The sequence below is a fragment of the Musa acuminata genome, chromosome BXJ3-11, assembly GCF_036884655.1.
Source record: "Musa acuminata AAA Group cultivar baxijiao chromosome BXJ3-11, Cavendish_Baxijiao_AAA, whole genome shotgun sequence".
Lineage (NCBI taxonomy): Eukaryota > Viridiplantae > Streptophyta > Magnoliopsida > Zingiberales > Musaceae > Musa > Musa acuminata.
Window position 1 is genome coordinate 32,672,076 of NC_088359.1, and position 13,235 is coordinate 32,685,310.

A 13,235-nucleotide genomic window follows, 5' to 3' on the forward strand; every position below is an offset into this window, starting at 1 on the left:
CGAGGCAGTTGGACATAAAAAAGCGTGTCCATGTAGAGATCCAGCCGCTTCTACTTGCAAATTTTCGGGGAGAATCGTCGACTGTTTGATCCGAGTGGAAGAAGAATATTGTCGTGGTCACGAAGATTCATAGGTATTTATTTAAATTGATATTGATATAGATTTTATTTTTAGGACACCTAAATGGAATGGAATGGAATGGGTGATTTTTTACTTTGTAAAAACTAAAAAAAATTATCAAGAATATATTTGGAAGAATTGTTTCGTAAAATGTTATTTAACTCCAAAGAGGCATCCATTTGGGATTGTCATATCTAATATCATCATCATCCATTTCTCTTTACCTTTTTTTTCTCCATTGATGATCTTCCTTGGGGTTACCCCTTTCCCCTTATTCTCTTCCCTTATCGATGATCTTTGACTTCTCTTGCTATCTCTTTGTTACACATATATCGAATTAAATTTACAAAAGATAAAAAAAAAAAAGAAAAAAAGAGAGGAGTATTACTATTTGTATGTTGTTATCATTATTATTTTGTTATATTCGATGTATCATACTACTAAGATGGGTCTTTGACATCGCCCATTCCATTCCGCCACGTCGTGCCAAAATTAAGAGGGCGTTGCCCGATATATATTACAAAGAAATTATATTGGATAATACAAAGCCCAATTCCAGGCCCAAGCCTTCCTTCGGGGGGTGCGTAAACCTCGTGGCGGTGATGCTGCCTCCCCTATAAAAGCCGTCCCTAGGTCGGCATCTTCCATCCCCCACACACTTTCCCCCTTTCTTGACTCTATTTGGGGGATTAGGGTTCCCTCTGTTGGAATTCGATCCTCTCTTCCTCAGCCTTCTTCTCGGTTCCAGATTCTTGTTCGACGGCCATGGAGATGGAGCGATTCGCGGAGTTTCCCTATGCTCACATGGATCGACGCCCCAGGAAGCGGCCAAGGGTAGGCTGGGAGGCCGCGCAGCATCCCAAGGTACAACTTTTTTCTCCCGAATCTCTGGAAGCTTTGTCCTTTTTTTGTCCCAGTCTTGTAGATCCGTTGGGGTTTTATTGGATTTAGGGATCATTTAGGTCAGGTATGATTAGATCCATTACTCGGTTGACTTGACTGTTACCGTGGGGCAACTGCTGGATCTGGTAAGGATCTACATGCATCTCATCGAAATCGTCTTGTTGATTCTTGTTGATTTTTCTTGTTTTGGTACGAGCACGTCTTGGATCTTAGATGAAAATGATCTGTTGTACAAATTTGGTCTTCTTTTTGTTATACGCTGTGATTGAGTTTATTTTTTGATCTGATAATTTGGTTCTGCTAGTGGGTTGAATTTGTTGCATGTTTTTTGTTGCATCGGATTTTCGTTTTTCTCAGGTCGGCCATTTTTATGTTGTTCAGCCATCGATTTAAAGTATATACTTTTATTCCTTCTTTCTGGAAATTTAGGTGAAGTAAGATCTCGTGCAATTAGTATTCTGCCTCTATCATTATCGCTGTCCGGATGCACCGATCAATAGTTTTGTTGCTTGTTTGTTGCTGTTGACATGAGAACGGTAGCTTTTAAGGAACAATTTTTTCGTGGACATTTAACGTTGATTTGGATATTTAATTTTTGGTGTAAATTACTGTAATTTCTTTATTAGGTATCTTAGAGGTCACTTCTTTAACTCTGGATGCATATCTTCGAGCTGCTATCTCTGTTTGATTCATTGTGGGATTAATATATTTGCTGAATTAACTATTTGAAAGGATATTTTGAGGGAATAAGTGAAATCATAATCACGTTTTGTTTTTCAAGTGAAAAAAATGAATGAATGGCTGTGTGTAGGCTCAAATAGGAATGTTATGTGGGCAAGAAGTTGGAGATGTGACCAGCTTGATTTCATCAACGGCACCTTCAGACCATACTTGTTCTTCTCTGTATTCGAAGGGAGTGGCTCGAAATGCTTCCCCCCCTTGGAGAGAGGATGATAAAGATGGGCATTATATGTTTGCTGTCGGAGAGAATTTGACTTCTCGCTGTAATTACTTATTTACCAATATTTTATCGTTTAAGCTTTTTCAATATTCTTTGTTCTTCATTTTTGTGATTGGGCATTCTAAAGGTTTTAGATGAGGATGATGCATGTGTGTGTGTGTGTAGATTTTAAATTTTGAATTCCTGTAAATATTTTCTTCATTCTATTCAGTCGCATTGGCTTATTTTTGTTTGTTTATTGGTGCTATAATATTCGATGTGCAAAGATTTTGAAGTATGTTTTCTGTAACGATCCTAGTATGGTATTCTAGGAGGCATATTCTGCTTTCTCCGGGATTGTTTTGCCAGTATTGGCAGTTGGCTGATTATTGATCTTGATATGTTCTATGTGCTGGCATAAAAGTTTTCCAAAATTCTTTATAACACATTTGACGTGGAAGTGCTTTAGTGCCTGACTGTAGTATTTTTTATTTCTCCCTGATGTTTCCAAATGTTTTCAATGAAACCTTCTTGTAAAACTAATTTCACAAATGGTTGCATGGGTCTCCTGCTCTCGACTTGGAACGTGTTTTAGAACTTTGAATTAGTTTTTGAGAATGACACTTTTTATAATTTATTTTTTAATTTTATATATCTATTTTGCTTTCTAAAGTTGAAAGAGTTCTTTTTTTGAGTAGTTGATGTACTTCTCTTGAATGTTATTCTTTAATCTGCAACACATGCAAACATCTTATTCCCTTTTTTTTCTCTTGATCTTTGGTTGCAGATAAGATCTATAGTAAAATTGGTGAAGGTTGGTTTCTTTTCTTTCAATATCAATAGAGTTGTGCCGTTTAGTTCTGGAAAACCTTAAAACAAATTTCTGAACATCAATGCTTCTTGGTCGTTGCACAGGTACCTTTGGTCAGGTTTTGGAATGTTGGGATCGAGACAAGAAAGAGATGGTAGCAATTAAAATTGTTCGTTCCATAAAGAAATATCGGGAGGCTGCCATGATAGAGGTTGATGTGCTTCAGCATCTTGGGAAACATGATAAGACTGGCAATCGGTGAGTTTCTGTTTCACCTGGTTTCCTAGGTTAACTTTTTGTCCTTATATCTGGTTTGCATTTTAATAGAGTTAAGGTTACATGTGAAAATGGGTCTATTTTGCAGTTGTGTGCAAATACGGAACTGGTTTGACTATCGTAACCATATCTGTATCGTAAGTATATGATTGCTTTGTAGCAGTTTCCCCAATTTACACGATCCTCTTGGGGAGTTAAATTATCCAAGAATCTAAATGATTTTAACAGGTATTTGAGAAGCTTGGACCAAGCTTATACGATTTCCTACGGAAAAATGCTTATCGCCCATTTCCCATTGACCTAGTTCGCGAGATTGGGAGACAACTGTTGGAATCTGTTGCATGTGTGTAGAAAGCACTTCAAACCTTTTCTTTTCCATTGGGCTTACTTCTGTCAGTGATTTCCTTTTTCTTTCTTGTGGCTGTATTTCTTCCTGCCCTGTGGGTTTTAACTAGTTGTTTTCTGATCGTTTATCATTTCTTCTTTTGGGTTGGTTAACTTCTTGTTTGTCTGCTTCCTTTTCAGTCAACTGAAATGTTGAAGTGGTCTCTTGTGCTCTTGTGCCATTTGTTTTGTTGAAGTGGTTTATGCTTTTCTTAGTTGTTTCTTGGTGTTGTTACAGTTATGCATGACTTGCACCTCATTCACACGGATTTAAAACCTGAGAACATCCTTTTTGTCTCCCCTGAGTACATCAAAGTATCTGAGTTTAAGGTATTTGCTCGTACTCTTCATTTGTGGAATTCTAGCTTTATGTTGGTTGTCATTTTCTATTGCGGTTATTTGATCTAGTCAAACTAAAATTATCTTTTCCCTGTATTAAAAGGATGGTTCATTCTCCAAGCGATTGCCAAAATCTAGTGCTATCAAGTTAATTGATCTTGGCAGTGCAACCTATGACCGCAAGGACCATACTTACATAGTTTCCACAAGGCATTATCGTGCTCCGGAGGTTATCTTGGGTATGCATCTGATTTTTGACCAGTCGTTCATTGCTTAATCTGTAAAATGTATTAACAGGTTGTGCTTTGTGAACTTTGTCGTCAGGACTTGGATGGAGCTATCCATGTGACATGTGGAGTGTTGGCTGCATCCTTGTAGAACTGTGCTCGGTATTATTGTCTTCAAAATTTCTCTTTTTGTTTGAAAGCTTATAAGCCTGATGGTTGTCCCGCTTTGTTTCAAGGGGGAGGCACTGTTTCAGACCCATGAAAACTTAGAGCACATGGCCATGATGGAAAGGGTATTAGGTCCTCTGCCACAGAATATGCTGAAGAGAGCCGAGTAAGAATTGTGAACAGCAAGAGTGCTTTATGTTTCCTCTCGTGGGAGTCATATCGCTCCATAATTGATTACTTCCGTTTGTGGTATAAATAAAACAGCCGACATGCCGAGAAGTACGTCAGAAGAGGTCGGTTGAACTGGCCAGAGGGTGCTGCATCCAGGGAGAGTATCAAAGCTGTTCAGAAACTACCTCGTCTTCAGGTGAGCAGGGCAGGGCATTTATCGTAGGTGGTGAACACAAACTAACCCTAAGTCGGCATATTCATGAACATTGCACTTTAGATTTCTTTGCTGGTAGATTTTACTGAAGCATGATGATCTGATGGATTCCGACTCTTTTAACATGCAGAACATTGTTATGCAGCATGTGGATCACTCGGCAGGCGATGCTATAGATCTTTTGCAAGGCCTCCTTAGGTACGAACCCTCAGAACGAATGACAGCTCTAGAAGCCCTTGGGCATCCGTTCTTCACCAAGAATCGTCATAGATATTAGACAGCTCGTCGTCACCTGGTGTGGTCATGAGAGCTACGAGAACTCACCTGTATGGCTAGCCCAATTAGTCTTGTTTATTGTTTTGTTTTCCTATATTTAATTCCTCGAATTAGTATGGAATGAAAATGAAAATGAATCGACGTTCTCGTTGGAACGAGAATTACTCACTGGTGGGAGATTGTGATGATGGTTTGGGCTCACCAATGGTTCTGGTAAATCTGGTATGTATTGTTCTTTAGGTGATAATGTGGGAAGTGTGATCGATCGAGCAAACGAAATAAAAATGAGTATTGAACTGATAATGCAAATAAACGAGAATTACACGCTGGTGAGAGATTTGCGGCGATGTTGTGGGCTCACCAATGGTTCCGGACATGTATTGTTGTTCTCTAGGTAGGTGATAATGTGGGAAGTGATCGATCGAGCAAACGAAAGAAAAAAGGAGTATTGGATTGATAATGCAAGTAAACGAGCGTCCGAGAGAGTCGTATTGTGTAAAAGAAAACACGTTTCAGAAATAAGGAAGATTAGTAGAAGAAATAAAAGGCGGCGGCGGGGGCGGGAGTAATAAAGAGACGGCGGTGCTCTCCGCATCAGTGCTTGGTGGTGCACCTACTGGACTGCAGCGCCCCGTTTGGCGGGCCCCCGACGAAGATGTCGCAGCGGCCATGCAGCCAGTACGTGTAGTGCAACCAGCTCCCCAGATCCAATCTGGTGCGGAACGAGCCGACCAACTCCAGGGACAACCCTTCCCCCATCTTTCCGCCCCGCAACGCGTCGGCCACCTTCCCCGGCAGCGGCACCTGGCTCGATATCATGTGCACGGTCCGCAGCACCGACTCCCCCCTCCCCTCCTCGAACGGCTCCACGGCCTGCGTCGCGATCATGGTGCCTTGGTAATACAGGTCGAGCTGCATGTAGCTGAAGCTCACGTACACCTTCTCGTTGGGGTTGGAGAAGTTGGCGAGGATGGTCAGGTCGGCGTTGAGGGTGCCGACGTCGATGTAGGCACCGTTGAGGGTGACGCTGGAGATCTCGAGCCGGGGATTCCTCGGCCGGAAGACGAGGTAGATGATGAGGACGGCGAGCCCGCCGAGGATGATGGCGACCCAGAGCAAAGTGCAGAACGCCGCCGCGAACCATGCGACAGGGTGAGTCGGGGGCGACGCTTGCGGCCGGATGATGAGCTTGGCAGTCTGCGGCTGCTGGGGCTGCCCCTGCGCCGGCTGGTGGTGAGACGAGTGGCCTGCTCGGTTCTCACCGTGCATGGTGAGGCGGAGCAAGGAACTGGAGGATGGATCATGGAGGAGGCGAGACAAAAGAGTGGTGGTGCTTCTATAGAGGGGCTAGAAAGCCAAAAGAAGAAGAAAATAAAAAAGAAAGGAAGGGGGATGTGAGGAGGCAAGGCATCAAACGGTTCGCAAACAGGGCCATGTCTTCTGGTTCTACAAGCAACCCGTGGATGCCATTCAGCTGCTGCGATGGTTGACGCCATACTTTAAATCATTATAATGCGGCCGGGAACTTGCTGTGTGTGTGTATATATATATATATATATATGCTACTGTTTTGTTCTTTTTAATCTGGGAGATCCTATTGGATGGATAAACACACCTCAGTATTGGACTTCACACCTTTGACCTTCTTCAACCATTATGATGCACGTATACATGTGTGTGTGTACATGTTCTTATAATTTACAGGACTCTTATGTACACATGCTAAACATAAATTTGTCACTTGGAAATGAACTTAAGTTTAGAGAATCCTTAATCAGTAAATGTGTCATCAAAGAAGATTGATCAAAGGAACGTGAATTGATATAAGAAGAAGAAGAAGAAAAAAAAAAAAAAGGATAAAGATCTCACTCATACGTATATAAAAATCCATACAATAAATCGAAATATCAATGATATAAGAAAAAGAAGAATAAGGTAGGTAGGTTGATGGTATCTCCAGCGGCCCAAGATAATCCTTCACAGATACACAGATACAGATAATAAAACAAAAGACATTTTCCAATCCTGAGCAATGCTATCATCAACTGAAAGAGGCACATCTCCTTTTGGCAGAGAAAACATGGTCCAACTCTTCTGAAAACACTGAATCGAAGAAAGCAAAAAATCAGCCATGCAAGTAAAACAAATACCCTTTCAAGTGATGACGAAAACCTAAACAGTAAATCCTCAAGGCACAATGCCTCCGGACTTATTTAAGCAGCAGAGATTGAAGATCCCTGGTTCCAGCATTACTTCAAACTCAGATGTCATGAAAAAAAAATGGTGTTGGTAGAAAGTGATCGATACTTGTAGTCCTTGACATGGAGGCTCTCTGAGACACCCTCACCCCCAGCAGCATCACCCTTGTATGACCCAAGTGTTGCCTCTGAGTTTGCCTTGCACCTGGCGAGGAAGGCAGTCCTTGCCTTCTCAACATTCTCCTCCTTACCTGCCCATGCCTTGAGTGTGCTTTGCTGCAGAGCCCGACTGAACGACAAGGACAGCGACCATGGCTTCTTCCCCTGCAGCTTGTTCATAGCATTCAGGTTCAGTGTAGCCTCCTGAAAGGAAGACGATCGCAGGGACAGCAGCAGGAACGGTCCTCTGGAGAGCTTGCACAGTATGCTCAGCAACCACCTCAGGAGCTAACTTTGCTGATTCTGACCCTGGTGTCACCATGTTTGGTTTCAGCAGAGATCCCCCAGAAGAACATGGTGGTCATTTAGTGCCTTGTAGCATGCAGCGAGCACCCGCTCTGTAATCTTAGCACATTTTGCAATATCATGTGGCCCATCGACAAGGATCTCTGGTTCTACGATTGGGACGAGACCATTCTCCTGACAGATGATAGCATAGCGTGCCAATCCATTATCATTTGCGTCGATTGCCAGTTGCGATGGTTCATTTGAGCTTGATCTTGAGAACAGCACGCCACTTGGCAAAGCGAGCCCCTGCCTCATAGTACTTTTTGCAGCGTTTGCCCAGGTCAGCCCAGGTCATCATGACCCTGGGTAGTGGTCTCGCCATTGGTACCTGCAAGTTCAATGGTACCCTTGTCTACCTTGGTACCAGGAAGGACTCCCCCCTCCTTGAGGACTTTGACGAAAGGCTTCCCACTGGCTGTCTTCTGGTAGAGGGTCTCCTCGAAGAGGATGACACCACTGAGGTACCGGAGGGCTCCAGGGGTGCAAAAGAGAAGTTCGCGGAGAGCTCGGCGATTCTCCTCGACATTCTCCACATTGATGCTGGAAAGGCGCTTGCCAATTGTACCAGTGGACTCATCAGCAGCAAGGATACCCATGCCAGGGGTGCCAATGTATGCAGCATTGGCAATAAGCTCATCTGCAAAATGAAGGAATGCAAACTGGAATTCATTTGTGCATAAATTTACATATAACGGGAAAGAACACATAAACAATCAGATAAAACATTATGATAAAAAATATATAAATAAAAATATCATTTATGTTGAAAAACTTGAGTTTAACCATTTTTGAGTTAGTAGTTAGTTAATGGATCAATGATCCTATCAAACCGGATGATAACATATGTTCTGGAAGGAATAGGAAATAGAAGCACAAATGTGAAAAATGTAAAGAAGAAAAAGGTTATAAGAGGCAATACAGAATAAATGGACAATATCTAACTAAAACTTGTGTCAGCCTGATTCTAAACAACATAATTTACCTTCTTTCCTGCAGTAATTGCAAGAGTGAACCATGAAACCACTGGATGAACCAATTGAAACCAATTTTACAATTAGCTACTGTAAAGCTTTGCTCATTTTTAAAAATATTTCAGTGTCATCTCAAAAAACTCGACCCACATGTTGATAGTTCATTATTACTAAGCATTCTTCAGAAGGTTCAAGATTATTAGTACTGCCAGGAACTCCAGGCTGGTTACAGAAGAAACAAAACAGTTATCAGCAACAACTCAGAGTCTCGCTAAGATTTCTAGCAGTAGTTAAAATGTATTGACACACAGCAGCAAACATAACTTCTCCTTAAATTAAATGCTGATGGACATATTGGAGTTGATTAGTCTTCACTGAGTACTTTTTTCTCTTGGACCTAAGTACATGAGTGATTAAAATAAAAAACAGCTTCCAACAATGTTGTAAGGAAACTACATGTTGATGCTTGTGCAGGTTTAGACATCTGACCAACATAATTATGATGAAAGGGCAATAACAGATGCAGATTCCCAAGCACTCATATACAATCAGCATAGTTGGAATCAGTAGCCAACCATGAAGATATTGCGAGTGCATAAGCTGCTTCATAATCATTCATCACCATCCCAATGCAACTTTTTTCTTCACAAATAACTACTGTCGTTAATATGCTGGAACATGGACCATGTTGACATGTGATAGTATGCCATGGTTTTTTAGACATTTACCTATTGCCTATACATGTCACTATACCAGCTTTGTAAATGAGTAGGATTTCCAAGAACATTTGCTCCTCTGATTCAATAAGATCACATTTCGTCATGAAAAGATCAAATTCTATTGCATACTCTTAAAAGGAAGGCTCCTTCTATCTAAGGTTGTGAAACTTGAGAAAAGCATGTTGCCTATAATTGTCAAGAAGATATATCTTCTTAAGTTAGTCTTTATTTTCTCCCATGTCAAGAAGATATAACTGTCAAGAAGATATCTTTATGAGCATGATGCTCTTTGACATTATGATCATGTTGGTGATGCCCAATAATGACAACCAAAGCCCTAAAACAAATTTTGATGATGAAATGGAGAGGAAAGAAATAGAAAGGGTTAGAGGGAAGTAAGCAAACTAACAATCTAAATAAAATACCCAAGAGATACAAACTAGGGATACAAGACATAGGAAGTACTCACCCTTAAGGAATCCATTGTATGAGAAGGAGACAACCTCTAAAAAAAGCTAGACTTGTCTTCAAATTATTTTATGCTTGCAAGACATGATATACATAATGGTTAGATTGGAAAAAATCCTTCAAGTATATGCGATTCTCGAGGCACTAATTTTTCATCATTTTTAAGAAAAATATAATTGTAAAACTAATTAAAGGCTTATAGAATAATTAAAAAACTGTTTAGGAGCTTCAAATAGCGATAAAATATTCTTTAATTCTTGGTTAGATTAACAACCATGACCTTTATAGAGAAAAATGAACATGACTTCTTTTAGAAAACTTCAAAATAGAGTTTGTGAAATGCTTCAGATTCATGACTTATTGAGCTTTCTAACTGTGTATAATATGCCTCATAAATATATGAGGCATTAGTCTTAGAATTAACATGAAATGAGTCCTAAAGTGTTGGTTATTAGAAACCAAGAGATTAACGTGAATATTTTAAATTATCTTGATTAAAGGCCTAGAAACACTCGGAGTCTTCCAAGTATATACTTAATTTTGCATAATATCTTTTCTGTTGCTTACTCTTTTTCCAAAACAGATAAAAAGTTTCTTCCATTACAATAAACTATTTAAAAAGTTACATTTTTTCTATTACAATAAACTGCATACAAGATGTTTACATGGATTCAAAAATGAAACCTCTCATTTGTGCAACAGTGCGTCTCAACATAGACTTACATTACCTACTTGTTACTGGAAAAGCATGGGGAATGAAAGATTGGATAGGATTATTTATACAAGACCAGAAGTATAGAACCTTTTATATCACTGTGACAAAGCTAAGGGTAGTCAAATTGCTAGATCAGAATAATGGGTTTATGGTAAAAAAAAAGAAAAAGAAAAAGAGAATATCATATTATATAAAGAAAATTACCAATGTCAGATAGTTGCTTGGCAAATAATTAACAGCTCACGTGGACAACACTAATTCAAGAACGATTTTTAGCAGTTAAATATATTGGAAGAACGGCAAGAATTAGACTCCTCAACTGAATCTTTTGACTGTTTGATTTGATGATCTGAAGAGGATTAAGATACAATTGTGACCATAAACGAATCATACAGAGAAAATATAATATAGTACATAACAGACAAAAAAGTGCAGCAAGAATACAGATAATGGGTTGGAAGAACTACGATAGAAGGAAGAAACAAAAGTGAGACGGCAAAATTCAGGATATGTAGGTGTCAATGCAATGCAGATGGTTAGAACATTTTTCGTCATAAAAGCTTGAACCCTAAAGACCAAGGTGGTTTCCGGATAAACAGCAGCAAAATAGGATCATGGGCCATACATATAATTAACAAAGTAATCATACGAAGTAGAGCTATAAATAATACTTATAAAGCGAAAAAGGAGCAAGTTGTGTAACCAATACGAACATTACGGCCCGACCATCAAAGATAGACGCTTTTAAGCTAAATATGAAGCCACGAAACCTGGATTCCCCATACTCTGATCGATCCATAATAGTAAAAGAAACTATCATATGTGTGCAAAGGTTTAAAAAGAACTCAATCGATAGATGCAACCCAGTTCAAATCTACGAAAAACACAAATCCAACGAACAAACCAACCAAAGTTTCCTGATTTATGAAATCCAGCCGGTGAAGATCCACAAAACCACGAGGTAGGATTAAAAAAACATCAAATGTCCCCCAAAGAAAGAAGAAGCAAAGAAAAAAAGAATTCGTGAAAACCTACGCTGTCGGAGAGGAGGAGGAGGAGATGTGTCAGGGGTAATACCGTGATACTGGCCGCAGTAGGCAGACATTTCGGATCGACAGGATGATCGAAAGAGGGTGGGTCAAGATTGGGCGCGGTGCACAGAGAAAGGGCTTGAAGGAGTCGATTTTAGGTGTTAAATGGAGGCGGAGATCGGCGAGGAAGCGATGGGTGCGGTCAGCAGATTCGTCGCCATAGGTGAGGGTGCTGCTTTTGGGTAACACAAGTGGGTGGCAGCTCTGATACTCCTTCAGCCACCGACAATTACCGGCATCACCAACCAGAGGGCTCCTGCGTGGGTCCCGGTTACCCTCGTGACCAACGGACGCGGAGGACGCTGCGTGGCATACACGAGCGAGTCAGCCCGGACAATTTTCAGGGTGACACGGTCATTGGGCCCCCGTATGCCGAGGGATCTATCTCATCACCGCTCTCCCTTCTCAGTGTCATTTTTACTTACCCACACTGTAGACGTATGTACACAATCACGAGATAAAAGGAGTAGTAGAAAAAGGATATCTTTACGCCATGTTTTAGATATAAAAGCTGTCGTTAATTAGTAGAAAAGAAGAAGAAGAAGAAGAAAATAATATGTTGATCATTCGAGTGGATGATTACACAAATAATGCGTCAAGGAGGTGCAAATGAGGATGGAAGGAAGATTCCAAACCAAGAACCAAGCAAGCTTGAGAATAAAGTTGAGCATTCGTGCATATATTATAGAAGCAACATAGGCCGGGAATGTCGTGAAAGCGTCGGCATCTTTAAAGATTAGCTGAAGAGAACAAGATGAATACTAATTTTAGTTCTGCAACTTTCGACATTTGGTGGCATGTCTCTTCTAATTTTCGATATTCTGATCAAATATTAGCACATCGAATTAGTATAAGGAGTTTATCCAAGTCAACAGATAGATCAGAGGTCTTTCCATCTCAACCATTCCTATAGCACATCGAAGACATATTATTTCTGATCCTACTCAAGCCTCAATATTAACCATAAGCTTCCGATGGTATACAGGTAATCCTCGATGACACCGACCCACCTGGCCATGCAGAACAATTGTTGCCTGCTGCTCATAAGCTCTCGTTATGTTGTTAGAATTATAAGCTCAAGTAAATCTGTATTATTAGTTACGTAGAGTTAATATTTTGTCAGTAGAGATATTTTTTATCCTCGCCGATGGGAGCATAAAGCTTTCTTGTAAGGTGTATTATAATCACTGGTTATCTATCTTTTGAGTCTTATATTTTTGAGATCACATCTTTTACTGTGCCTGCGTTGCAGTGATCACTCACATGCGTGTCGTCGTTAGCATATTTAGTGAGCCCTTACAAGATGAGCTGCCACACCACTCCTGTCGATGCAATCAAAGACTGGACGATCATTAATATGCACGCACCGTTTCATGAACTTGCACCGGACGCCGCCCACATGCCCGGCAAGACAGGTAATCCGGAGGAGGGATGTGAGCGTTCATTGCAGGAGTCCGTCTTAGGATGGTTGGTCGGAGCTCCCCTGCCACATGATAAATTCACCGAAAGAATTGATCGCCACCCCAACCACCTCCTCTTCCTCCTCCTCTCAGAACATTAAAAACAACCTTCAAGCACCATCAATCTCCCAACCACACCAGCTAATCACCAAGCAACATTTTCTGCAAGGATTTACCGCACCGACGATCGCATTTCTAGCCCTCGAGTGCAGTATGGAATCACACTAACATGCACTTCATGTCATGCAATCCCCCACTATGTCTCCGTGCATAAATG

The 13,235-nt window shown here is 40.7% G+C and overlaps 2 protein-coding genes and 1 pseudogene across 6 annotated transcripts; 1 reads left to right on the forward strand and 2 right to left on the reverse strand.

The window, feature by feature from the left end:
* Window positions 1–756: 756 nt before the first annotated feature.
* On the forward strand, window positions 757–4,997 carry LOC135652879 (serine/threonine-protein kinase AFC2-like). Of its 5 annotated transcripts, none has more exons than XM_065174191.1 (12): window positions 757–984; window positions 1,835–2,027; window positions 2,751–2,777; window positions 2,879–3,032; window positions 3,139–3,187; window positions 3,279–3,393; window positions 3,673–3,764; window positions 3,877–4,012; window positions 4,098–4,162; window positions 4,237–4,334; window positions 4,433–4,535; window positions 4,699–4,997. In XM_065174191.1, the coding sequence occupies exons 1-12, from the start codon at window positions 886–888 to the stop codon at window positions 4,828–4,830; spliced, it is 1,263 nt and encodes a 420-aa protein (XP_065030263.1). In that variant the 5' UTR covers window positions 757–885; the 3' UTR covers window positions 4,831–4,997. The 5 variants fall into 5 exon arrangements, with proteins under 5 accessions (XP_065030263.1, XP_065030262.1, XP_065030264.1 ...); XM_065174190.1 differs by having other exon boundaries at window positions 758–984; window positions 4,684–4,997; XM_065174192.1 differs by lacking the exon at window positions 2,751–2,777 and having other exon boundaries at window positions 758–984; window positions 4,684–4,997.
* Window positions 4,998–5,264: 267 nt separating this feature from the next.
* On the reverse strand, window positions 5,265–6,830 carry LOC135652882 (NDR1/HIN1-like protein 13). Its single transcript, XM_065174196.1, has one exon. It carries the CDS (start codon window positions 6,096–6,098, stop codon window positions 5,424–5,426), a length of 675 nt encoding a protein of 224 aa, XP_065030268.1. The 5' UTR covers window positions 6,099–6,830; the 3' UTR covers window positions 5,265–5,423.
* A 131-nt stretch (window positions 6,831–6,961) lies between these two features.
* On the reverse strand, window positions 6,962–11,769 carry LOC135652881 (fructose-bisphosphate aldolase 1, cytoplasmic-like; annotated as a pseudogene).
* Between the last annotated feature and the right edge of the window lie 1,466 nt (window positions 11,770–13,235).

Coding starts and splice junctions, on each gene's coding strand:
- LOC135652879 (XM_065174190.1), top strand. CDS start 886: ATGGAGATGGAGCGATTCGCGGAGTTTCCCTATGCTCACATGGATCGA. Junction 3,033..3,138: donor CATGATAAGACTGGCAATCG/GTGAGTTTCTGT, acceptor TCTATTTTGCAG/TTGTGTGCAAATACGGAACT. Junction 4,163..4,236: donor TCCTTGTAGAACTGTGCTCG/GTATTATTGTCT, acceptor CTTTGTTTCAAG/GGGGAGGCACTGTTTCAGAC.
- LOC135652882 (XM_065174196.1), bottom strand. CDS start 6,098: ATGCACGGTGAGAACCGAGCAGGCCACTCGTCTCACCACCAGCCGGCG.